The sequence below is a fragment of the Ranitomeya variabilis genome, chromosome 1 (assembly GCF_051348905.1).
Source record: "Ranitomeya variabilis isolate aRanVar5 chromosome 1, aRanVar5.hap1, whole genome shotgun sequence".
In the NCBI taxonomy this organism is placed as follows: domain Eukaryota; kingdom Metazoa; phylum Chordata; class Amphibia; order Anura; family Dendrobatidae; genus Ranitomeya; species Ranitomeya variabilis.
This window is the reverse complement of record NC_135232.1, coordinates 862,288,764-862,316,613: the sequence shown is the minus strand read 5'-3', so window position 1 is coordinate 862,316,613 and position 27,850 is coordinate 862,288,764. Positions and strand designations below refer to the sequence as shown.

General features: G+C 40.6%; 1 protein-coding gene across 2 annotated transcripts in view; it reads right to left on the bottom strand.

Annotated features, from left to right (window-relative positions):
- GRID2 (glutamate ionotropic receptor delta type subunit 2) overlaps positions 1 to 27,850 on the bottom strand; it is a 1,941,594-nt gene that overhangs the window by 349,498 nt on the left and 1,564,246 nt on the right. For both annotated transcript variants that reach the window (XM_077277244.1, XM_077277251.1), the window contains exon 12: positions 3,768 to 3,906. In XM_077277244.1, coding sequence (XP_077133359.1) covers positions 3,768 to 3,906 — 139 coding nt within the window. The remainder of the gene's footprint in view (positions 1 to 3,767; positions 3,907 to 27,850) is intronic.

The window sequence follows — 27,850 nt, the reverse complement described above, 5'->3', positions numbered from 1 at the left end:
GCGGTAGGTTTAGCTCACAGTCAGCTCGAGTTCCCATCTTCCAAGAGCTAGTCCTTTTTGTATGCTTTACTACGTTCTCTTGCCATTGAGAACCATGACAGCCATCATACTGTATATATGGGGGCTGGGGCCATCATATTGTATATATGGGGGCTGGGGCCATCATACTGTATATATGGGGGCTGGGGCCATCATACTGTATATAAGGGGCTGGGGCAATCATACTGTAATACTGCATATATGGGGCTGGGGCCATCATACTTTATATATGGAGGAACTGGAGCCATCATACTGTATATATGGGGGCTGGGGCCATCATACTGTATATAAGGGGCTGGGGCCATCATACTGTAATACTGCATATATGGGGCTGGGGCCATCATACTTTATATATGGAGGAACTGGAGCCATCATACTGTGTATATGGGGGCTGGGGCCATCCCACTATACGTACGTGGGCTGGGGCCATCATACTGTATATATGGGGGCAGGGGCCATCATACTGTATACATGGGGGCTGGGGCCATCATACTGTATACATGGGGGCTGGGGCCATCATACTGTATACATGGGGGCTGGGGCCATTATACTAAATATATGGGGGCTAGGGCCCTCATACTGTAATACTGTTTATATGGGGGCTAGGGCCATCATACTTTATATCTGGAGGAACTGGAGCCATCATACTGTATATATGGGGGCTTGGGCCATCATACTTAATATATGGAGGAGCTGGGGCCATCACACTGTATATATGGAGGAACTTGGGCCATCATACTGTATATATTGAGGAACTTGGGCCATCATATTGTATATATGGAGGAACTGGAGCCATCATACTGTATATATGGGGGCTGAGGCCATCAAACTGTATTTATGGAGGCTGGGGCCATCATACTGTAATACTGTATATATGGGGGCTGGGGCCATCATACTTTATATATGAAGGAACTGGAGCCATCATATTGTGTATATGGGGGCTGGGGCGATCCTACTATATGTATTGGGGCTGCGGCTATCATACTGTATATATGGGGACTGGGGCCATCATATTTTATATATACATCGATACGGGGCAAGTGGGAAGAGTGAGGCTAAGTACCAGAATTGCCGCAATTTACAGATTCACCTTTTCAGGGGTGGCTGAGAGCTGATGTTTTTAGCCTGGGGAGGGCCAGTATCCATGACCCCTACCTAGACTATTAATATCAGCAAGCAGCTGTCTACATAGCCTTTGCTGGTTATTAATTATAGGGAGAACCTACATCATTTTTTTTAGGGTCCCCTATTTTAATAGCCAGTAAAGGCTAAGTATACAGTTGTAAGCTGATATTAGTAACATGGGTAGCTCCATGGGTATTACCCCATTCCAAGGCTATAAACATCGGCCACCAGCCATCGGCTTTCCCTCTGAGGGTTACGAAAATTATGCTGGAGCCCACTCCATTTTATTAAGAAAAATTATCTTTTATTAATTAAACTAGCTGTTTCCAGCCAGCTAACGCTCGGCACACTCATTGCTATCTAATTAACGCTGCTGTTGATTAAACTAAAGTAAATATTGACAACATTCAATAGCGCTTATGCAAGTGGTAAATTAACTTAAAATGAAGTTAATAACAATAATAATCATTAAAAATCTGACTAATACTAATAATACGTAATGTGGGGGGACGGAGCCTCGTGTGGTAATGTGTGGGGACGGAGCCTCGTGTGATAATGTGTGGGGACGGAGCCTCGTGTGGTAATGTGTGGGGATGGAGCCTCGTGTGGTAATGTGTGGGGACGGAGCCTCGTGTGGTAATGTGGGGGGTGGATTATGTGTGGCAATGTGGTGGGGGGCGGGATTATGTGTGGTAATGTGGTGGGAGGCGGGATTATCTGTGGTAATGTGGTGGGGGGGCAGAATTTTGTGTGGTGATGTGGGGAGGCGGGATTATGTGTGGTAAATTATCTGTGGTAATGTGGTGGTGGGGCATGATTATGTGAGGTAATGTGGTGGGGGGGGCAGGATTATGTGCGGTAATGTGGTTCGGGGTGGGATTATCTGTGGTAATGTGGTGGGGGGCGGGATTATCTGGTAATGTGGTGGTGTGGTGGGATTATGTGTGGTAATGTGGTGGGGGGGCGGGATTATGTGTGGTGATGTGTTGGGGGGCGGGATTATGTGTGGTGATGTAGTTGGGGGCGGGATTGTGTGTGGTAATGTGGTGGGGGCGGGATTGTGTGTGGTAATGTGGTGAGGGGGCGGGATTGTGTGTGGTAATGTAGTGGGGGCAGGGTTGTGTGTGGTAATGTGGTGGGGGCGGGATTGTGTGGTAATGTGGTGGGGGCGGGATTGTGTGTGGTAATGTGGTGGGGGGCGGGATTGTGTGGTAATGTGGTGGGGGGCGGGATTGTGTGTGGTAATGTGGTGGGGGGGCTTTACTATGTGTGGTAATGTAGTGGGGGGCGGGATTATGTGTGGTGATGTGGTGGGGAGCGGGATTGTGTGTGGTGGGGGGGCGGGATTGTGAGTGGTAATGTGGTGGGGGGCGGGATTGTGTGTGGTAATGTGATGGGGGCGGGATTATGTGTGGTGATGTGGTGGGGGGGCGGGATTGTGTGTGGTAATGGGGTGGGGGCGGGATTATGTGTGGTGATGTGGTGGGGGCGGAGCTACTGTGCAGGGGGCGGGATTAGTGAGTGATCACGATGCCTCTTATATATATAGATACATGTACAGTAAGCTGCACACACTGTACTAATTGTATTTGTCACTGACATCTGTACGGTATATCTACCTATTCTATATATATTTACTGTATCTAATCCATCTATTCTATCCTGTTGGCTCCTGCTGTGATTTTACACTACACAGCTGCTGCCGGCTTTTCATCTATCTATCTATGTAATATACTGTATATACATATATATATATGTGCGTATGTCACTGACATCTATATATCTATGCATTCTTTGTGTATATATCTTTTCTATCTATTCTATTGTAACTAGTGATGAGGGAGTGTACTCGTTGCTTGGGTTTTCACGAGCACGCTCGGGTGACCTCCGAGTATTTATGACTGCTCTGAGTTTTAGTTTCATCCCGGAAGCTGAATGATTTACAGCTATTAGCCAGATTGATTACATGTGGGGATTACCTAGCAACCAGGCAACCCCCACATGTACTCAGCCTTGCTAGTAGATGTAAATCATTCAGCTGCTGCGCTGAAAGCTAAATCTCTGAGCAGTTACAAATACTCGGAGGTCACCCGAGCGTCACTCATCACTAATTGTAAGCTGTCATTCTGTGATTTTACTGTATGCGGCAGATGAATTGCTGGCTTTTCAAAAGACACTGGTGCGTAAAAATCGGACAACACTCGCTTGGTCCAAGTGCTGTGCGATTTTTTTCTCGCACCCAAAGGCTTGCATTGGTGAGTTTTGGCTTATAGTCTCGGTGACAATCACAGCATGCTGTGATTTTACACGCACACGGAATACGGCTGAGAAAATAAAGGCTGATGTGAGCTGCTACATGATATGCAATGTTTTCTCGCATAGCACTTGGTCGTATTCTACGGTAGTGTGACTCCGGCCTGATGCTGCTCCTCTCTTCTCTCTTTCTGACCTAACAGTAACATTAAAATAGGACATGTCAAGAGATGAATGAATAGAGATTAGCTCAGCCCAGTCAAGAGTTATTATTAATCCCTACTCACTACAACATCCTGGTATTTGCTATTATCTAATTCTTACATAGATATCTAATTAAAAATACTTACTGAATAGAGCTCTCAATGCGTGAGACTGTCAGGAAGGCCGCTAGGTTTGCCGTATAAGAAGAAATGACAATTAAGGCGAACAACCACCATGCTCCCATCATCATTCTTGTTGCTAAAGTAGTATAAGGGACGTCACCACCTATAAAAAGAAATAGCAACACACAAGTAAATATATCTATATAATAAGCAATTGTAAAATTTTATACACGAAATCACACCGGGTTGCAAAGAACCCATTGCTAGTGCAATTATTTTGATATACAAATATACATTACATTCACAACAATTCATTAGTTTTGCTCATGTTTTTACGCATAAGATAATTAAGTGGCATTAAAGGATAGGATTACATTTTAAAACAATAATGTTTATAAATAAAGAGCTGCACAGGTACAGCAACCACTTCATTCACAGTATGCAGGAAGGGGAGAGAGGGGAAGCATTAACTTTTTAAAATCCATTTAATAGATGTGCCATTTCTGGGGCTGCTGAAGGCTGCTGTTTTTAGTCTGGGATGGGGCCAATATCCATGGCCCCTTCCTAGGCTATTGATATCAGCCCACAGCTGTCTGTTTAGTCTTTGCTGGTTACTAAATATAGGAGAGAACCCATGTCATTGTTTTTTGGTTCCCCTCATTTTACTAACCAGTAAAGGCTATGAAAACAGCTGTGAGCTGATATTATTAGCAAGGAAGCTTCATGGATATTTGCCCCCTCCCCAGAATAATAACACCAGGCCTTAGCTGTTGACTTTCCCTCAGCTGGTTGGCATCATTAAAGGGGACCTCACACCATTTAAAAAAAAAATATTTATTCCAAAAATACAGTACAGTAAGTGGGCTACAGCCTTCAAATGTCAATTTAATCTTGGCTAGTTATCAAAAACAGAGGGAACCCCACAATATGTTTTCAATTATTTAAATAGATTAAAAAAGGAGTGGGGTCCCCCCATTTTGATAAGCATCCAAGCTAAAGCAGACAGATGGGGCTGCTGTTTTGAGACTGGGAATGGGCCACAGATATTGGCCCTCTCTAGTCTAACAATAGCATCTTGCAGCTTCCCCAGAAAAAATGCATCTACTTATTATGTGTGTAAGAAGGAAGACACACACAAAAAAAGTCCTTAAATTGACAAAAACACTCCCCCACAATAATCCTCTTTTACCCATTAATTAATGAAAAAAAAAAAGAAACAAAGAATTCTTACCTGTCCACCAATAATTCATATGTCCCACAACGAGCTCCAACTCCACTACATCTTGATGCATTGCTGAGCGGTGACATGATGTGACTGCTCAGCCTTGCATCCGGGAAACACTGAGCTGAGTGTGAGAACAAGGCTGCATGTTACCGGCGGTGATGTCAATAAGGCTACTGTCAGTAACATGCAGCCACGTTCTCATGGTCAGCTCAGTGTACCCTGGATGCAGAGCTGAGTGGTCAAATCATGTCGCCACTCAGCAATACATACATATAGTATGTGGCAAAGTTGGAGCACATCATGGGACATATGGATTACTGACGGACAGGTGAAGAATGCTGTGCTGTTTATTTGAATTCTTACAATAAAAAATGGGTAAAAAAGTGTTAATATGGGGGTGTGTTTTTTTTAATTGAAACACTTGTCTATGAGTGTTATTTCAATTAAAAGACTTTTTATGTGTGTCTTTCTTAATTTTGATTTCTAGGTTAATAATAAGGGCGTCTGTTAGATGCTTCTACTTTACTAACCCCTGGACTTGATGTCAGCGGACTTAAAACAGCTGACATCAACCACAAAACAATTACCCCACTTGCCACTGCATCAGGGCAAGTGGGAAGTTCTGGGCAAAGTGCCATAATTGGTGCATCTAATAGATGCTCCTTTTCTGGGGCGGCTGCAGGCTGCTACTTTTAGGCTGGGGAGGGCCAATATCCATGGCCTCTTTCCAGTCTGAGAATACCAGCCCCTGCTGTCTGCTTTAGCTTGGATAATTTTCAAAAATAGGGAGAACCACACTATTTTTAAAAATTATTTCTTTAAATAATAATAAATAAAATGGTGTGGGACCCCTCTATTTTTGATAACCAGCCAATATAAATCTGACAGCTAGTTATCAAAAATAGAGGGTACCCCATGCCATTTTTTATTTTATTTATTTTTTATTCAATAGATACATGTATAGTATGCTACGCACACACTACTCTAATTATGTCACTGACCATTTTATTACTATGGACAGTTGACGGCTGCTATCAGCGAGACCATGCTGAGGCTGATGAGAGTAGTACTCCCATCATCTGATTCCTGACCACCTGACCAGCGTTAACCTTTTTACCACAGGTCAGAGTTGCTGGCTCACATGCTGTCATCTTTGTGACAGCGTGAGAACCGCAGCGCTCTGAGCATTGGTAAAGTCCAAGGTTACCGTCGATCAGTGTTTACCAAGCTGTCATACAGATGAAAGCATGTTAAATGCCAGATGTACGAACCCTCCATTAATTTGAATAGGAAAAAATATACATGGGGAGAGTTGAGAGTGCAAGAATGTTGCTAATCATAAGAGCTTATGATTTACAGGAGGAAGAGAGAGAAAGAGGATCCTGCTGACCATCAGAGCTTACACTTTACAGGAAAGAGAAGACCACACTGACCATAATTGCTTACAATCTGCAGGAGAGAGAGAACCCCCTGACCATATGAGCTTACACTTTACAAGAGAGAGAGGACCACACTGATCATAAGAGATTACAATCTACAGGAGAGAGAGGACCCTGCTGATCATAAGAGCTTAGATTTTACAGCAGATAGAGAGGACCTGCTGACAATAAGATTCTAAACTCTACATGAGAGATGTCAGCGCAGGTCAGGACAGCAGGGAGGGCAGATTCAGGGACATCAGCACTTGTCTCTGAAGCAAGTGCTGGCATCATCTCATTCATTCCCCAGTGGTTTACAGCTGGTGGTCACAATAGCACCGATCCTAGATGTAAACTATATATCCCCCAGATATGGATTACAGGGTGGGACTGAACATCGGACAGGTCTGGTATATTGTTGGTTTTTTATGTTTTCCTTGTTACAGGAGATCGAGGATATCGCATGGATAAGGAGAACAATAAAGATGGCAAACTGTGTTTATTGCTTTATTTCATTAAAATACTTTTTTCTGGCTGTGTCTTTATTAAACCCATTAACAACTATAAGATTAGTAATGGATAGGTGTCTTATTGACACCTCTCCATTACTAAGCCGGCTTGATGTCACCATACAATACAAAGATGACATTAACCCCCTATTACCTCATATGCCACCCCTACAGGACAGTGGGACGAGAGAGGGTAAGTACAGGAATTGGTGCATCTTACAGATGCGCCATTTCTAGGTTGGCTGTTAGCTGGTGTTTAAAGCTGGGGGGATAACCATGGTTCCTTCCTTGGCTATGAATCTCAGCCCGCAGCTGTCTGCATAGCCTTTTCTGACTATTAATTATAGGGGGACCCCACATCATTTTTTGGGGGGTCCCCTATTTTAATAGCCAGTAAAGGCTAAATATACAGCTGCGGGCTGAGATTCATAGCCTGGGAAGATCCATGGGTGTTAACCCCTTCCTAAGCTATAAACATCAGCCCCCAGTAGCTGGCTTTCCCTCTCTGGCACAGAAAATTGCGCGGCAGCCCACACCATTTTTTCCCCAAGACTATTTTATTAAATACATAAAAGTCCCATAATTTGCACACACACTATACTAATTGTATTGGTCACACACATCTATATATCAAACTATTCTGCATGGATTTACTGTATGTAAACCATGTCTCCTATCCTGTCGGCTCCTGCATTGATTTTACAGAAGCTGACAAATGAATTGCCGGCTAATCTTCTATCTATATCTCTATGCAATATAAAGATATATATATGTGTGTCACTGACATACAGTATATATATATATATATATATATATATATATATATATATGTATATATATATATATATATACATATATATATATGCACCTATTCTGTGTGTATATACAGTGCCTACAAGTAGTATTCAACCCCCTGAAGATTTAGCAGGTTTACACATTTGGAATTAACTTGGCATTGTGACATTTGGACTGTAGATCAGCCTGGAAGTGTGAAATGCACTGCAGCAAAAAAGAATGTTATTTCTTTGTTTATTTTTTTTTTAAATTGGGAAAAGTATTTTCAGAGGGTCATTTATTATTCAACCCCTCAACCCACCAGAATTCTGTTTGGTTCCCCTAAAGTATTAAGAAGTAGTTCAGGCACAAAGAACAATGAGCTTCACATGTTTGGATTAATTATCTCTTTTTCCAGCCTTTTCTGACTATTTAAGACCCTCCCCAAACTTGTGAACAGCACTCATACATGGTCAACATGGGGAAGACAAAGGAGCATTCCAAGGCCATCAGAGACAAGATCGTGGAGGGTCACAAGGCTGGCAAGGGGTACAAAACCCTTTCCAAGGAGTTGGGCCTACCTGTCTCCACTGTTGGGAGCATCATCCGGAAGTGGAAGGCTTATGGAACTACTGTTAGCCTTCCACGGCCTGGACAGCCTTTGAAAGTTTCCTCCCGTGCCGAGGCCAGGCTTGTCTGAAGAGTCAAGGCTAACCCAAGGACAACAAGGAAGGAGCTCCGGGAAGATCTCATGGCAGTGGGGACATTGGTTTCAGTCAATACTATAAGTAACGTACTCCACCGCAATGGTCTCCGTTCCAGACGAGCCCGTAAGGTACCTTTACTTTCAAAGCGTCATGTCAAGGCTCATCTACAGTTTGCTCATGATCACTTGGAGGACTCTGAGACTGACTGGTTCAAGGTTCTCTGGTCTGATGAGACCAAGATCGAGATCTTTGGTGCCAACCACACACGTGACGTTTGGAGACTGGATGGCACTGCATACGACCCCAAGAATACCATCCCTACAGTCAAGCATGGTGGTGGCAGCATCATGCTGTGGGGCTGTTTCTCAGCCAAGGGGCCTGGACATCTGGTCCGCATCCATGGGAAGATGGATAGCATGGCCTACCTGGAGATATTGGCCAAGAACCTCCGCTCCTCCATCAAGGATCTTAAGATGGGTCATCATTTCATCTTCCAACAAGACAATGACCCAAAGCACACAGCCAAGAAAACCAAGGCCTGGTTCAAGAGGCAAAATATCAAGGTGTTGCAGTGGCCTAGTCAGTCTCCTGACCTTAACCCAATTGAAAACTTGTGGAAGGAGCTCAAGATTAAAGTCCACATGAGACACCCAAAGAACCTAGATAACTTGGAGAAGATCTGCATGGAGGAGTGGGCCAAGATAACTCCAGAGACCTGTGCCGGCCTGATCAGGTCTTATAAAAGACGATTATTAGCTGTAATTGCAAACAAAGGTTATTCCACAAAATATTAAACCTAGGGGTTGAATAATAATTGACCCACACTTTTATGTTTAAAATTTATAAAAATTTAACTGAGCAACAAAACTTTTTGGTTCTGTAAGATTTATGCATCTGTTAATAAATCCTGCTCTTGTTTGAAGTTTGAAGGCTCTAACTTATTTGCATCTTATTAAACCTGCTAAATCTGCAGGGGGTTGAATACTACTTGTAGGCACTGTATGTATTCTATCTATTCTATTCTAACCTGTCAGTGTGATTTTACTGAAGCCGCATATGAATTTCCGGCTTTTCAAAGGACACCGGTGCATAAATATCAGACAGCAATCACATGGTACGAGTGCTGTGCGATTTTTTCTTGAACCCATTGACTTGCATTGGACTCACTACTCGTTAAGAATACCCGAGTATTAGGACCTATTTGTTACGAGTATAGCAAGTCCGAATATTTTATTACTCGCTAATCCCTAGTGGCCATTCAAAAACACATTAGCCCACTCTCTGATGCTTTAGCATTGTGGGAAATGGTGCCAGGCAGGTTTTTTTTATCCAATATTCAAATTGTATCTTATCTTCTTCAGTGTGTTACTTTTTGTTGAACTGTGATTTTTAGAACTGACATTATGTTCATATATGAGCTCCAATAATCTGTTGCTTAATATTACTGTTGCAACTTTGTATTATGAAGGTACAAATATGAAGGTACAGTAGTTGTATCTACTGGTGTCTGTGACACTCTTGTTTTTCTAATTATTATAATTAAATATTTTATCAGGATTTTTTTTTTTGCTGTACTCCATGATCCAGGAATGTTTTCAAAAGTATGAAAAAACTTAAAAAATATATAAAAGTTAAAACAACCCTTCATTTGCCCCATTCAAAATAAAACAATTAAAAATTACACATATTTGATATCTCCACATTCAGAATCGCCTGATCTATAAAGTTATAAAAAGAATTAATCTGATGAGTAAACGGCATAGCGAAAAAAAGTCAAAATGCCAGAATTACTTTTTTTGGTCGCCGCAACATTGCATTAAAATGCAAGAATAGGCGATCAAAAGATCATATCTAGACTTAAATAGTATCAATAAAAATTTCAGCTCTGCACGCAAAAAATAAGCTCTCATCCAGCCCAAGATCCTGAAAAATTGAGACGCTAAGGCTATGTTCACACTTTGCGGTTTTTGCTGTGCATCCGCAGCGGATTTGCAGCTGCGGATCCGCAGCCATTTTCCATGCAGGGTACAGTACAATGTTACCCTATGGAAAACAAAAACCGCTGTGCCCACTTTGCGTTTTTCCGCTTGAAAATCAGCGCGGATTTTCTGTGGAAAGAAAGAAGTAGCATGTCAATTCTTTCTGTGGATTCCGCAGCGGTTTTCCACCTGCACCAATAGGAAAGTGCAGTTGGAAACCCGCAGTGGAATCCACAGTAGAAACCGCACAAAAAACCGCAGTGAAAACCACCGCGGTTTTGCACTGCGGTTTTTCCAAATCCGCAGCTGAAAAATCCGCAGCAAAAAAAGGATAGTGTGAACAAGGCCTAAAGGTCTCGGAAAATGGCACAACTTTTTTTTTAAATAAACTTTGGATTTTTTTTGCCACTTAAATAAAAAACAATTTATGCATGTTTGGTATCTAACCGAGGCTACACACCCCACGAAAGAGAGCAGTCCAATATATAATAAAAAGGTATAAATTTTATTCAAAATTACATAGTGGAAGGATTATAGCAACAAAAATATGGATCGATGCCCCCTGACGAAGGTGCCAACCGAAACGCACGTTGGGGCGGTCGGGCAGACCCTCTGGGCCACCACCATCACTTCTAATTGGTATACCCTTTATCGCATATTCTATTTGTTGCTTGCAGCGCAGCTATTGTCCATAGCTGGTGGTAGGACTATTATGTCCATATTCTGTGTACCCCCTTGCTGCCTATTTTTACCATGTATTATGTGTTTTTATTCCAACTGTAGGTAATCGGTATACCTCTTGTCATATATTGCATCTGTTGCTTGCAGCACAGCTATTGTGCAAACTGGTGGTAGGGCTATTAGGTCCATATTTTTGTATATCACCCTGCTGCTCATTTTTTCATTATACATCATGTATCTTTACCTGTTCTCTGCTATTTAGACACAATTTCATGTGATGGTGTCTGCATAATAATCTAAATGTGCTTATTATATTGGGCCCATTGTGTATTCTGCCGACCTTTAAGCGTTTCTTTTAAACCCCCTGCATTTTCATTGTTGTTGCTATAATCCTTCCACCATGTAATTTTGAATAAAATTTATACCTTTTTATTATATATTGGACTGCTCTCTTTCGTGGGGTGTGTAGCCGCTGTTTTTGTATGTCGTAGCGACGATTGTCCATATTCTGTCCATAGACACATTGGTTAAATACTAAGTTTCATTTCTCCGTCCAGTACTACTAATAGTCTAACCAATGTTTTTCATCAGTTATTGTTATGTTTGGTATCTACAAACTCGTAATGACCTGGAGAATCATAACGGCAGGTCAGTTTTAGCATTTGGTGAACATAGTAAAAAAAAAACAGTTGTGTAATTGCACTTTTTTTGCAATTTCACTGCACTTGAAATTTTTTTCCCTTTTTACAGTACATGATATGGTAAAACCAATGGTTTCATTCAAAAGTACAACTCATCCTGCAAAAATCAAGCCCTCACATGGCCATATTTCTGGAAAAAATGTTATGGCTTTGGGAAGCAGGAGAGCAAAAAACAGAAATACAAAAACGAAAACGGGCAGCTGCGTGAAGGGGTTACAGATAAGAGAAGTTTTTGTATAAAAAACCTCCATGAGCATAGTAGTTTCACATTTGCTGGTTATCTACAGTAATTATATAGGGACACATTTAATTTAACTGTTTTGAAACTACACTCACCGGCCACTTTATTAGGTACACCTGTCCAACTTCTTGTTAACACTTAATTTCTAATCAGCCAATCACATGGCGGCAACTCAGTGCATTTAGGCATGTAGACATGGTCAAGACAATCTCCTGCAGTTCAAACCGAGCATCAGTATGGGGAAGAAAGGTGATTTCAGTGCCTTTGAACGTGGCATGGTTGTTGGTGCCAGAAGGGCTGGTCTGAGTATTTCAGAAACTGCTGATCTACTGGGATTTTCACGCACAACCATCTCTAGGGTTTACAGAGAATGGTCCGAAAAAGAAAAAAAATCCAGTGAGCGGCAGTTCTGTGGGCGGAAATGCCTTGTTGATGCCAGAGGTCAGAGGAGAATGGGCAGACTGGTTCGAGCTGATAGTAAGGCAACAGTGACTCAAATCGCCACCCGTTACAACCAAGGTAGGCCTAAGAGCATCTCTGAACGCACAGTGCGTCGAACTTTGAGGCAGATGGGCTACAGCAGCAGAAGACCACACCGGGTACCACTCCTTTCAGCTAAGAACAGGAAACTGAGGCTACAATTTGTACAAGCTCATCGAAATTGGACAGTAGAAGATTGGAAAAACGTTGCTTGGTCTGATGAGTCTCGATTTCTGCTGCGACATTCGGATGGTAGGGTCAGAATTTGGTGTAAACAACATGAAAGCATGGATCCATCCTGCCTTGTATGGAGCATCTTTGGGATGTGCAGCCGACAAATCTGCGGCAACTGTGTGATGCCATCATGTCAATATGGACCAAAATCTCTGAGGAATGCTTCCAGCACCTTGTTGAATCTATGCCACGAAGAATTGAGGCAGTTCTGAAGGCAAAAGGGGGTCCAACCCGTTACTAGCATGGTGTACCTAATAAAGTGGCCGGTGAGTGTATATAGTAATATGATAGTACAATATGAAATCCTAGCATTTGGCAAGTACACGGCTCAATATCTACATGATCCATTGGAACACCTTGACAGGGAGATCATAAGCAATCCTCAGTGCCTTCCACATTATTATGAGTCACATCTAAGCAGAGCTTCCTTTATTAAGCTAAATCAATAGCTCTCGAACTGAGCTGCACAGCGCTGCTTCTCATTGACTTGTTTTCAGTCGGCTGTTAAACTTCAGATAAATTCCTTTCTTTTTCTACCAATATGGAAGACAATACCCTAGCGCACATTCCTATCTGTTTAATTTCTCTCTAACTATAAACATTTGATTATAGACTCTAATCCGAAGAATTTTACTTAATGCTGTAGAGGTGTCTTAATGGCTGCAAGAATGGATAACATAGACAGATATAATCTCCAGCATTTCTCTTTCTCCAAATCTGCATTTCTTCTTATCTAATAAACTACGAGTTTGATTCAGTGGCGGCAGTCAGCTCTGAGATTCTGAGATCTTGTTTTCCTCTAGACAATAAAATACTTGCATCTCTTTATCTCCCCTTATCTAAGGAACATATTATCACAACAGATGTTATTTTGGCTCAGTTTATATTTACTTGGACCATATGCAGCATTGCCTAATCATTTTGACGCATAAAATGTAATGATAAATAGCAAATATCTAACTTCCTGCTCAAATAATAAATCTTAACAAGTTCAGTTATGGAACATGTAGCCCATAGTAATTAAAGCTTAGCTCAAATATGATACGCCATTAGAGATTTCTCATAAATTGGAGTGTTAATAATTACATCGCTTATTCTAATCTAGACAGACATTCAGAAAAAAAAGATAAAAATGTTATATGGATGTCAATGTTGTAAAGAATATTAAACATAATATGCTCTATATTTGGTTGCAAGAATGATTGTTCATTGGGGGAAATAGGCTTCAAAGAATCACTCCCGTCAAGGTTTTTGTTCTCGTGATATATTGAAATCACCATATTATATAGCACTGTGTACTTACAATTGCTCATTTTGCCCTTCTAACTAGCTAAGTCTTCTGTTTTCCATTAGGTCTTTGACATTATGTGATTAAAAACAAGCTAGCTGAATCCTACTATGCTCTATGTAGAAACAGAAAGTCTCTTTTCCCTGCATGAATACATATTAAAACTATAATCCTACATTACTGCAAAGTCCATGGCATCTCAGCTCCACTCCTTCTTCAACTCCTTACCCAGTTATTCCAGCCCCTTGCTTTTATCTCTCCTCCTTGTTTCCTTTTGTCAGCAAAAGAGAATTATAGTTCTGCTTACACCTTAAGAACATCTCTAGAATCTGCCCTATTCTCACCATGGAAACAACAAAAACCCTAATTGTTGCCTTGAACCACACCCGCCTGGACTTGTGCAATACTCTATTAATTGGCCTCCCTCTTACTCAACTTTCCCCTCTCCAGTTCATACTTAATGCAGCAGCCAGGGTTGTCCATCTAGCTAATCGGTATTCAGACGTGTCCACTGTTCGCCAGTTGTTACACTGGCTGCCCATTCATTATAGAATCCAATTCAAAGTACTTGTTCTCACCCACAAAGCTCTCCACAGTGCGGCACCCCCTTACATCTCCTCCCTCATTTTGGTCTATCAGCCTAATCGACAACTGCACTCTGCAAACGACTTTTGACTAACCTCCGCACTAATCCATAATTCCCACTCCCGACTCCAAGACTTCTCCCGTGCTGCGCCAATCCTCTGGAATGCTCTACCCCAAATATTAGGACCATCCACAATTTGCCTAGTTTTAGGCGCTCCCTCAAAACATATTTGTTCAGAGCGGCCTATCACGTTCACTAATCAAAGTCATTTTATGCTTGTGTGTGTGTAACCCATTCATTACTTCCATCTATCCTCCACCCCCTGAAGATGGCTGGACCATCATTGTAAAGACCTCATTGTAAATACACACTTGTACCTTATCTCTCCCCCACCTCATTGTAGATTGTAAGCTCTCATGAGCAGGGTCATCTTATTTTGCTTTAATTATTGTATTGTTAACATTGTTACTTATGACTGTTGTTTTTCGAAACTGTTAAAATGTAAAGCGCAGCGGAATATGTTGGCACTATATAAATAAAGATTATTATTATTATTATTAATCAGGCTTGGACTGGCCCATAAGGGAACAGGGGAATCCCCCAGTGGGCCCTTGTCTAGATATGGGCCCCCAACCCCACTGTACGGGCAGTAGTTGGCATAATTCACTTGATTTACTCTGTACAGAAAAAACAACATATCATCACTCATTGGTAGGGCTGGCGGAACGCACCGAGTAAATATAGAGGTGGTATAGGTGCGTTCGCAGCTCGGGGTCAACCGTGCAGGAGTGGAACCTGCTGCTAGTAAATGGCGGCACTATATGGCGGTACTACACCCTGTGCCCTGTTAACCTCACAGGGGAGTGAAGCTCACTAATGGAGCTGGTAGCATACAGTGGTCATACAGTCAGCAACTGCACTCAAACAACTCCTCTCCAGAGGTGCCGGAATTCTAGTGGCTATATGCCAGCCCTAAATTCATACAAACTCCTCTCCGGAGGTGCCGGAATTCTAGTGGCTATACGCCAGCCCTAAATTCATACAGACAAACTCCTCTCCGGAGGTGCCGGAATTCTAGTGGCTGTACAGCTGACCCTGAGCACATGCTGACACAGATCACAAAGTAGCAAAGCTCATACACTCATGAACATAAATTGATACTAGCGCATGGCCGTGCGGCCATGCGACCCTTTTATAGAGGAAGCTCTCCAGGACCTTCCTATTGGTCCAATAGGAACTGCTGCAGGACCTGAGCATGTGACCCCGACCTCCAATGAGAGGACGTCCCTTGGGCATACTCAATAGAGGAAAAGCAGGATTTAGTCCAAGGAGCGTCTGCTCGCGGCAGAACAGTGCTGGTTACAAAGACTGAGCTTGGAAGACCAGCAATAACCAAGCGCACAGTATCTACCTGAGCCAGACGCTGGGACCGACGTCTCCGCTGAGCAGGTTCTACTGCAGCTGAAGAAGAATGGGAGACCGCAGTGGAGATGGCTTAAGATTCCCCCTGTGCAGCGGAGGGAACTCAATACTCATTAACTAAACTATCCAGTTTACTTTTATATTGAATCATAGTTAAATTTGTGAATGAGGGAAGTGCAATATTTGCATGCATGTGAAATGTGGGTCCCCCAAAGTCAATGTTACTGGTGGGCCCTTGGCACCCAGTCTGACACTGGTTCTAATGCTGACTCATGCAGGGAAAAGACACTTCCTGTTTCTACATAAAGCTTAGAAGGATTCGTCTAGTCAGTTTTTAATCATTTGATGTCATAGATCTAATGGAAAAGAGAATTACCTAAGTAAAAGAGCAAAATGAGCAATTGTAAGTACACAGTTCTGTATAATATGATGATTGCAATATATGTAGTGTATTAAAACGTTGATGGGAGGAGTGCTTCCTTAAGTTTGCTTAACCCTAGAACGCATACCTGGGGCCTCGCAGACATGCCAGGTTACTTGTTTTCTATTTTCTGTAAAAGTACTTTAGTTAGAATTTTGAAAATCTAGGTAATCCTCAGGTATATAGTTGTTAGTAATTTCCAGTTATTCATATATTTTTATGTTACAGACATTTCGGTATAACAACCTTTTTTTGGGACTACCCCATATTCACGCACCTGGGGCCTTTTAGGCCTATACTAGGTTTACATGTGATACTCAGTCTTTTTGTCTGTATTGTTGCTGGGGAAGAACTTTTATGACTCTGCTATTGCTGCTATTGCTGGGAAGAGTGTGGATTCTGGGTTCCCTTTTTTCCAATATCCTTGATGTGTCAGCCCTCAATAGCTACATTGTTTATTGTCAAACTAATCCAGAATTCCATGCCAACAGGAAAGACAAGAGACGTCTATTTTTGACAGAACTTTGTTATGAACTTTTGATGCCTACTATGATGGAGAGAAGCAGCATGATATGCTTATCAAGGCAAATTACGGAGGCAATGATCCGATGTGGAATACGCTTTCTGGAACATCCAGAGCAAAGAGAAAAAAAAGAAAGCGCTGCTATATTTGTCCAGCAAAGAAGGATAGAAAATCGGAGCGTTTCTGTTCTACTTGCGGACAAAATGTATGCAAGGAACATTCAGCGGAAAAAATAATATGCGAGAATTGTCGGGGGAATATGTAAAGTTACAAATAAATATTCCTGCACCAAGTTTGCTACAACCAAAAAATGTTTTCATAAAAAATTGCATATAGAATGCCTATATTTGGCGTGCCCGTTTACTTACTTTTTTGTTGTTTTATGCACATAATTATGTTATGAAATATACACATCTTAGGCTTTGTTCCCAGTAGCGCTGGGGTTTGCCAGATCCATAATGGATCTGACCTCCTGGTAACTCCAGCTAAGGCTGCCGGAATGGCGGGATTCCGCCAGCCTTAGCTGGGGTCACCAGGAGGCCAGATCCATTACGGATCCCCTCCTGGCGGACCCCAGCGCTAGTTGGAATGCATCCTTACCTTGCAATTGTAAAATACATTTTGAAAAGTATTTTTATTTCAGTTATTCCGTTTTATTTGCACACAGGCCTAAAAGGCCCCAGGTGCGTGAATATGGGGTAGTCCCAAAAGAAGGTTGTTATACCGAAATGCCTATAACATAAAAATATATGAACAACTGGAAATTACTAACAACTATATACCTGAGGAATACCTAGAGTTTCAAAATTCTAACTAAAGTAATTTTACAAAAAATAGAAAACAAGTAACCTGGCAGGCCTGCGAGGCCCCAGGTATGCGTCCGCCAGCCTTGGCTGGGGTCACCAGGAGGTCAGATCCATTATGGAATCCCATCCTGGCGGACCCCTGCGCTAGTGGGAATGCATCCTTACTTTGCAATAAACTTTGAAAAGTATTTTTATTTGAGTTATTCCATGATAATTGTAAACAGGCCTAAAAGGCCCCAGGTGCGTGAATGTGTAGATTTCTATGGATATGCGTTCTAGGGTTAAAAAAAATTAGCAAATGTCTTGTTTGATCATATTCTGCAAAGGACAACCGTAGCCTATGTGCACAGAATGATCTATTGCTAATAATTCTATGTGCATGGGTGATGTGGTCTGCTTGTTTAAGCAGGCTATTAGATGACCATTGTTGGGCAAATGTGCAACTGATATAGTTATTTACTCCTGCAGATTGTTCAGTCTAAACACATCTTTAAACCCGTTGAGTAAATCTAGATTTAAAACAGTCAAAGAGTAAAACAAATGAAATATCTATAGTAAAACTTCAATAGACTTAGTTAATTGCCTCTAATTCTAAGGAAGTAACTGACTTACTGGTGATACTTGTGGGGTTATTATCTTTGACATATGATATTATACTATACTCAGTATATGATTTGTAAAATTAAGACATTTTTATTAGACAAGAATTACTGTCCATTGTTTGTTTACAGACTTTTGGGGGATGGCACCTATAGGGCCTATCGGTGGTTATACTTTTTTTATCTTAACGGGCACACTGCAACCTCAGCTTACTGTTGGTTCATTGTACTGATTGTTGGATTTTGGATTTCTAAGAGTTTTAAATCCTTTATGACCTATGACTTATAGGCATGTCATGGGTCACCTCACCAATTTGATAAGCTGTCATGTGCCCCCAACAGCTATAGGTGGAATTGAGATCCTCAGCTATTACCATGCTACATTCTGCTGTGAATCTCTGAGAGAGACCCCCATGCCTGTCATTGCAGATCTGCTATGAGGGTCACCCTGTGGCTGCTTTCATAGGAGATGTGCATTTCTGAAGCCCTGTTATGTGTAGCACAAGCGAAACAAAATATCACAGATTCAAGTCTCCAAGGAGACAATTGAAAAAAGTGAAAATAAAAAAAAGTATGACAGAATTACAGTTCTTTGGTTGCTGGAACGTTGTAGTAAAATGCAATAACAGGCGATCAAAAGATCGTATCTACCACAAAATGGTATCAATAAAAATGCTAGCATGGCTCACAAAAAGTAAGCCCTCACCCGGCCCCAGATCTCAAAAATGGAGACGCTACAGGTCTCGGAAATTGGCGCTGTTTTTTTTCTTACAAAGTTTTTTCACCACTTAAATAAAAAAGAACCTATATATGTTTAGTATTTGCAAACTCATAATTATGAAATTCCTTTTTTTGCAATTTCACCTCACTTGGAATTTTTTCCCATTTTCCATTACACTATATGGCAAAACCAGTAGTATTGCTCAAAAGTACAATTTGACCCCCCAGAAAACAAACCATCGTGTGGCCATATTGATGGAAAAATAAAAATGTTATGGCTCTGGGAAGAAGAGGAGCAAAAAACAAAACACAAAAACTGAAATTCTCAAGGTGGTGAGGGGGTTAATACATTCTGTATATTTGTTTACAAAAATTTTTTGTCCATATGGAGATCCCTTTTGTACTCAAATAGTTCTTTTTCTCTTGCTCTTAATCTGCAATTATCTCACAGGATGCCGATGAAAGCAGGTAAGTGTATGCAGCATTTTAGTGGCTAATAGGGATTGCCAGAGCTAATCTCAGGTTACAGTTTTTAGAGATAGATGCTGGCTATATACCGTATATACTCAAGTATTAGCCGACCCGAGTATAAGCCGACCCCCCCTAATTTTGCCACAAAAAAATAGGAAAACTTAATGACTCGAGTATAAGCCTAGGGTGGAAAATGAAGCAGCTACTGGAAAATTTCAAAAATAAAAATAGGTACCAATAAAAGTAAAATTAATTGAGACATCAGTAGTTTAAGTGTTCTTGAATATCCATATTGAATCAGGAGCCCCATATAATGCTCCATACAGTTTATGATGGGCTCCATAAGATGCTCCATATTAAAATATGCCCCATATAATGCTCCACAAATGTGGATTATGGCCCCATAAGATGCTCCATACAGATATTTGCCCCATATAATGCTGCACATGGCCCCATAAGATGCTCCATGGAGATATTTGCCCCATATAATGCTGCACATAGCCCCATACAGATATTTGCCCCATATAATGCTGCACATGGCCCCATACAGATATTTGCCCCATATAATGCTGCACATTGCCCCATAAGAAGCTCCATACAGATATTTGCCTCATATGCTGTTGCTGCGATTAAAAAAATAAAAAATTACATACTCACCTCTTAGGCCCACGGTACTTGTTATACTCACCTTTCCCGTTCCACTGCGGACCGCCGCTGTGTCTTCCCCGTCCTGTGCACTGATGCTCATGCAGAGGGTGGCGCGCACTAATTGCGTCATCGCGCCCTCTGACCTGAGCGTCAATGCAGAGGACGCAGAAGACACAGTGGCGCCTACAGTGGAACGGGGAGCAGGTGAATATAGTGCACTGAGTTATACTCACCTGCTCCTGGCGCGGTCCCTGCACGTCTGTTCCCCGACGCCGGCAGCTTCTTCCTGTAGTGAGCGTTCACATGGTACGGCTCATTACAGTAATGAATATGCGGCTCCACCCTTATGGGAGTGGAGTGGGGTCCATATTCATTACTGTAATGAGCGGTACCATGTGACCACTCACTATAGGAAGAAGCTGCCGGCTCTGGGGAACCAGGCATGTCCAGGGACCGCTCCAGAAGCAGAAAAGTATTATTACACAGCTCCGCTCCCCCTCCCCTGCCGACCCCTGGGTATGACTCGAGTATAAGCCGGGAGGGTTACTTTCAGCCCAAAAAAGTGGGCTGAAAATCTCAGCTTATACTCGAGTATATACGGTAATATACCTGGTATCTGCTGTGTACAGAGAGAGAGGTCAGCTCCTGAGCCCTCTCCACACAATCACACCCGCAATCACAGTACATGTCAAAATGACTGTATGGGTGCATGAGCTCAGACTGCTATTTCACCCTCAAGAGGATGCTTTTGATTGACAAGCAAATTCCTGCAGGTATGTCCTAACAGATTCATGTGAAGTTAAAGACAACCCTGTCAAAAATGGTAATTTTTTTTCTCCTCTTTTATTCCAGCTACTCTCCTGAATATTGGTGTTTTCTTTTCTTTTCTTTTTTTTTTAAATCCACCGTACAGTTCCAGAGTAATGGGTCTTTTTATTTTGTGCTAATTTTGATGAGGTTTCTAAGGGGGTGTGGCTCATAAGATTCTCTGGGGGCTTGTCTTCAGGTTGCTCTTCCTCCTTATCCTGTGAACTGCACCCTCTTGATAAAGACCGTAAAAAATTACTACTAAATAAAAAGTCCCATTACACTGGACCTAAAATAAACAAATAAATAAAATGTTATACTCAAAGGAGCGGTGGGAAAAAAAATAGGAACAAAAGCTTGACTCTTTTGATTGGGTGACAGATCCCCTTTAAATTCACTGTATGTCTTTCTGGAAGTTTTCAAGAATGCATAAATCTATATAGCAGCTTTTAGCATTTTTTAGAAGTTTTCTTTTCTTTTAGTTCATAACCTTTGCAGCATATGGGTACATAAATTCTTATACTACCAGCTGATATTCCTTTTCTTTACCAAAAATCTATTAATAAGATATAATATTTCTAATTTATTTTGGACATCAAAATAAAGGAGAAAAATGGAAGCTATATGCCATAAAAAAATTTCAATTTTATTGATATCAATTAAAATAATGAAGATAACGATGAAATCTGGTCACGATAGGGACAACAGTGTAAAAGATCTATTGATAAGATATACTCTTTCTAATTTATTTTGTACTATACGCACTAAGTAAACAGGAGCCAAGAAAAATATAGCTGTGATACTGACAAATCTGCTCATGAATCTTAAAATGACATGAAATATATGCAATTTTCACAATTAGAAATAATATTTTCTTTGTCAAAAGAATTTGGAATTTAGTACAGAGAACACAAAAACCAAAGTGCTTAGTGGACAACCTGCTGGGTATTGAGCACTAAGGATATTTTCTTGTAATAATGAGTGATCTGGAAAGTGGATATAAAATAAACATACCATATTCACTATGATACCTGCTGACTTCTATACGAGTCTCGTAAATACAGCTTTGACTAAAAAGCAAATATTCCTGAAATAGCTGCCAAAAGCTCTCATTCAGATAGACAACTCTATAGTTAGCTTATAAAAGCTTCACACTGAGAAAATTCAGTAGGAAACCTCGTTACTACAAATAGCTATTCAAATCCCTATGATGAGGTAACTTCTTATGCTTCCTGTCAAAATATCACTGCAAAACCGTTTACCCGGTCGACTAAGCACATGGCACTTCACTTTTATTACATTCTTTTGATCCTCAATTATTTATGAATCATTATTTACACTTCTATTACACATTTATATCATTATTTCTAGATATTACTTTCGGTATATTATTCATTTGTACATTCAGATATTGATTGTATGTATACATGTCTATTGGTTATCATGCCAATCAGTTGGATTTCATCCTAGCCAGAACTTGATCTAAGAGTTAGCTTCTATCTACAGTCTTTAAATATTTTCTTATTGTCCAGTCTTGCTTGCTTTTATTTAAATAAACTCAACAATGAAATTGCAATACTAAAGAGGGAAAGTCATGGATTTCTGGAAATCACATTATCGATAGACATGGTAATAATATGTAAATTATGAAAAGAAAGTATCAGAATTTTTAAAACATCTATGTTCATGATAGAAAATGATCGCCATGATGAGAAATATATGCACTTACATGCCTTAGCATGGTATTAATGAAGTTATCAATGGTTTTCTGAGGAATATTCTTTCATGTTGAATACAATTTGGCTAGAAAATTATCTCGATTCTTTGCTGGCAGCTCCCTTTGCAATTCATTACCAATGTCGTCACAGATATGCTGTATAGAAGACAAGCCCAGAGACCCTAAAGGCCCGGGAGCATATTGAGAGCATGACAGCTGCTTACAGTAGAACAGAAACATGCAACCTGGTATTGCTGTGTTGAAAATAGTTGATCGAGCACTTTTGAGAATAACCATAACACTGAGCTGTTAGTGTATCTGAAGACATGTAAAAGTTTGAGCACCCCTGGTCAAAATTTATATTATTGTGAACAGTTAAGCAAGTTGAAGGTGAAATGATCTCTAAAAGGCCTAAAGATAAAGATGACACATTTCCTTTGTATGTTAGACAAATATATTTTGACCATGACACAAGTTTTGTTATTTTAGCCGTTTTGTTTTACTCGCTTATATAGCACCATTATTTCTACATTTTACATACATTACCATAGTTGTCGCCATTAGGGATTACAATCTAAATTCCCTACCAGTATGTATTTGGAGCATGGGATTAAACTGAAGCACAAGGAGGAAACTCATGCAAACATGTGGAGAACATACAAACTCCTTGCAGATGTATGGGCTTAAAGTGCAGACTCTCAGCTTTAATTTGCGGTTATTCACATCCTAACTGGAGTAAGGGTTCAGGAATTACAGATCTTTAATATGTTGCTAAAGAGGTAAAAAATAATTGGACAATCACCACAAAAGCTCTTTAATGAGCAGAATGGATATTCACTTCATAATCCATAATTAGCTACGAAGGTAACAGCTTTGGAGTTTATTCCAGGTGTTGAATTTACATTTGGAACTTTTGTTGTGAACCTACAACATGTGGTTAAAGGAACTCTTAATGGAAGAGAAACACACCATCATTAGACTGAATAAAATGAAATCCAAGGAGTGCCCAAATACACAGATTCATACATGCTGCAAAAAAAGAGCACATTGGTGAGCTTTGGAACTCAAAATTGCCTAGACATCCATGGAAGACAACAGTGAATGATAAGCACAGAATATTTTCAGTGGTGAAGAAAAACCCCTTGATAACATCCACTCAAGTGAGGAACACTCTCTAAGAAGTAAGTGTTTCAGTAGCTAAATCTACCATATAAAGAAGATTTTATGCGAGCAAATAAAAGGGTTCAAAACAAGGTGCAAACCATTAATCAGCCTTAAAAATAGAATGGCAAGATTAATATTTACCAAAAAACATCTAAAGAAGCAAACTAGCTCTGTAAAAGCATTCCTTGGACTGATGAAACTTCAATACTCCTGTACCAGAATAAAGGGAAGAAGAAAGCATAGGGAATGCTTGGAATGACTAATGATTCAAAACTAACTACATCCTGTGTGAAACGTGATGGAAGCAGTGTGATGGCGTAGGCATGAATGGCTTTCAATGGCATTTGGTCACTAGTGTTTATTGAAGATGTGATTGAAGACAGAAGCAGCCAGATAAATTCTGAAGTATACAGGTCTATACCTTATGCTTAGATTCAATCAAATGCAGCAAAGTTGATTGGATAGTGCTTCACAGCACAAATGCTCAGTGACCCAAAATATACTGCAAAACAACCCAGGAGTTTTTTTTATGGCATAGGAGTGGTATATACTGCAATGGCCGAGTGAATCACCAGATCTCAACCCCATCGAACATGCATTTCATATACCTAAGACAAAACTTAAGGCAGAAAGAACCACAAACAAGCAATAACTAGCGTCAGCTGCAGTAAAGGCCTGGCAAAAGCATCAAAAAGAAGGAAACCTATTGTTTGTTGATGTTTCTGGCTTCTAGACTTCAGACAGCCATTGGATCCTATGGAGAACAACAAGTTTGATCCTCAGAAATACATATATACTAATATGAAGTGAAGTGAGATGTTACACAAAAATGTAGTGCAAAAAAAAATCTTTATTATATAAACTCACTCACAAAAGTCCACACAGGCATGTAGCCCAAATACAAAATACAAGACAAGATTAAAATGGGGGGGACAAAACCATAAGCGTCATCAACTGCTGAGGGACTTCCACTGATATATTAATAGCAGAAGAAAATAGTGACACAGAGCAAAAAAGTGCAAGTTCCTTGGGGGCTGTGTATACAATCCAGGCATGATAGGTATATATAGTGAAGAAAGGCTGTCAGGTGTGTATGATTAACATCACAGCCGATCAATGCACCAGGTACGGCGCATACGCAGTGCACCCGCGGCCACACAGCACGCCGCATCCAGCAATCCAGGCTACGGTACAGGTCAAGGAAAAGACTTCCTGTTATGTCAGATTCCCATGCCGAGCCTATAGGATGCCTTCAACAGTGTAACAGCCTTTTTGGATGCTGGATGAAGTGTGGGCAGCCGAATCAAAGCATGCCAAGTATGTAAAATCAGTGCAGTATGAAATAGAAATACAATATAAAAAATAGTAAGAAAAACCAAAATGGAAATAACAAAAAGGGGGGGAAAGAAAAGACAAGGAAAAATGGGGAGCACAATAAATAGGAAAAATCACAAAAACAAAAGTAGTAGGTCTGCATCAACAGGTTCGATATCAGAATATAGAGGTCAGCAAACTTCCTCTTGTATGCTCCTGTACGACATTCCATACAGTTACTCGTATCTGTATCCCTCTGTTGTTCATGTGAGGAAGTGAACAGAATGGTAATGGGATGGACAAAAAACCCTCAGGCTTTCCTATCATGATGGCACTAAATTAAAAAATATCAAAGACAAATTAAAAAAAACATACAGCACAAAAATGAGAGAAACCATGAAATGCTAGTGACCCAAAGACAGGAACAAAATATCACACGGAATAACTCATGGTGATTCCATCTATGAAGGAATCGCAGCCAGTGAATTAAAGGAAAGGAGCAAAGGTCAATTTTTTGTTGAGACCATGTGGGAACAGACAGCCATTGCCTGCAAAGAATTCTCTTTTTTTATGGTAAAGCTACATTGTCCAATTACTTGTGGGCCTCTGAAATGAAGAGGCTTTGTAGTAAAATGGTTGCAATTCCTCAATGTTTCACTGGATATTTTAATTCAGATCCTTTAATTAATCCGGAAAGTCTACACTTCAATTGGATCTCAGTAGTTTTATTTGAAATAAAAAAATAGAGGCATGCAGAGCACAAATCACAAAGATTTGGTCACTTTTCAAATATTTCCAGATCTCACTGTATATTACTACACTGTATTAGCCTAAGCATAGGTCTTCCTTAAATGCTTTCATTTTTATGTACTTTCATCCAAGTGAGAATCTGGATTGTTCCACCATTGCAACTGGTCACATGAGGTGGTAAGTTTACCATGGAAAATAGTCAGAGTACATGCAGTACCAGAAAAGTGGCAATACCAGTAAAAACTGATGTCTGATCACTAACTATACATATATACTCAATGTTAACCAAAATACAGTAGCTTGACTGATTCTGATGAGAGGTTTCAGTCATTCATTTCTCCTTCAGTGTGATCATTGGTTTAGCACAAAACTGTCAAATATTGTGAGTTCAATATGTATGACTCATTATAACCATCATCCAAATGTAGCTATGGCTTATATAATTCATATAACAAAATATCCTTGCACTGTAAACTCAAATACATATAACACATCTGAGGCATATCATATGTATTCTAAACAGATTAACTATTGGCTGATTTGTAAATTGGTTTAACTATTAAAAAACCACTAAGGCTATGTGCACATGTCCGGAATTGCCGCTGAAATTTCTGCGGCAATTCCGCAAGTGTGCCGCGGATAAAATGCTTGCAGAATTGGCATGCGTTTTCCCGCTAAGCACTAGCATTTTACAAGCATAATTAGCTTGCAGAATGCTAGCGTTTTCCAAGCGATCTGTAGCATCGCTTGGAAAACTGATTGACAGGTTGGTTACACTTGTCAAACATAGTGTTTGACAAGTGTGACCAACTTTTTACTATTGATGATGCCTATGCAGCATCATTAGTAAATAGATAGAATGTTAAAAATAATAAAAAAATAAAAAATCATGATATTCTTACCTTCCGGTGTCCCCTGCAGCCTTCCCGCTCCTCGCTTTGCTCCCGGCAGCTTCCGTTCCCAGTAATGCCTCGTGGCAATGATTCCAGATGATGTAGTGGTGTCGCAAGACCGCTACATCATAACAGGTCATTGCCTCAAAGCATCCCTGGGAACAGAAGCATCGCGAGGAGCGTGAAGGCTGCCGGGGACGCCGGAAGGTGAGAATATCACAATTTTTTATTTTAATTCTATTTTTTACAAGTATATGGTTCTCACGGCCTGGAGGAGTGTCTCCTCTCCTCCTCCCTGGGTACCAACCGCACATGATCCACTTACTTCCCGCATGGTGGGCATAGCCACCTGCGGAAAGTAAGCGGATCAATGCATTCCTATGTGTGCGGAATCATGGGGATTCCGCACACATAGGAATGCATTGATCCGCTTACTTAAGAATGAACATGCTGAGTTTTTTCTGGAATGCGATTCCGCCACGGAAAAAAACGTAACATGTGCACAAAAATTGCGGATTGCATTCTAATAATAGGATGCTTAGTGTATGCATTTTTTTGTGGTTTTATCGCGTTTTTATTGTGAAAAACCGCGAAAAAAACGTGAAATATCCTAAACGTGTGCACACAGCCTAAAGATAAAATAGGAAGTTGTTTAATATAATTTCAGTAACTAACAAATACATAAAAAGCAGCTGATAGTTTAATATAGGTTTAATATAGTTTAATAGCATTCATGAACTTTATAGCACTGACTCTGTGACACACAAAATGAGCTTCCAGCCAAAAATGAAAACTTCTTAATGCTCCCGGATCCAAGAGCAGTGTCAGTCAGTACTCTTTCCCTTCAAAATGATTTTCTAGATTTCTGCCATCATCCCCTGACACAGGAGGAAGCCAGATTAACTTCAAGCAATGTCTTCTGGCTTAATCAGAGCATATACAACTTTGTATGTTCACTTTACCTAAAACTTCCCATCTTCAATCGCTCAAGATAAGATATTGAGATATGACTGCTGAAATCTATGGTTT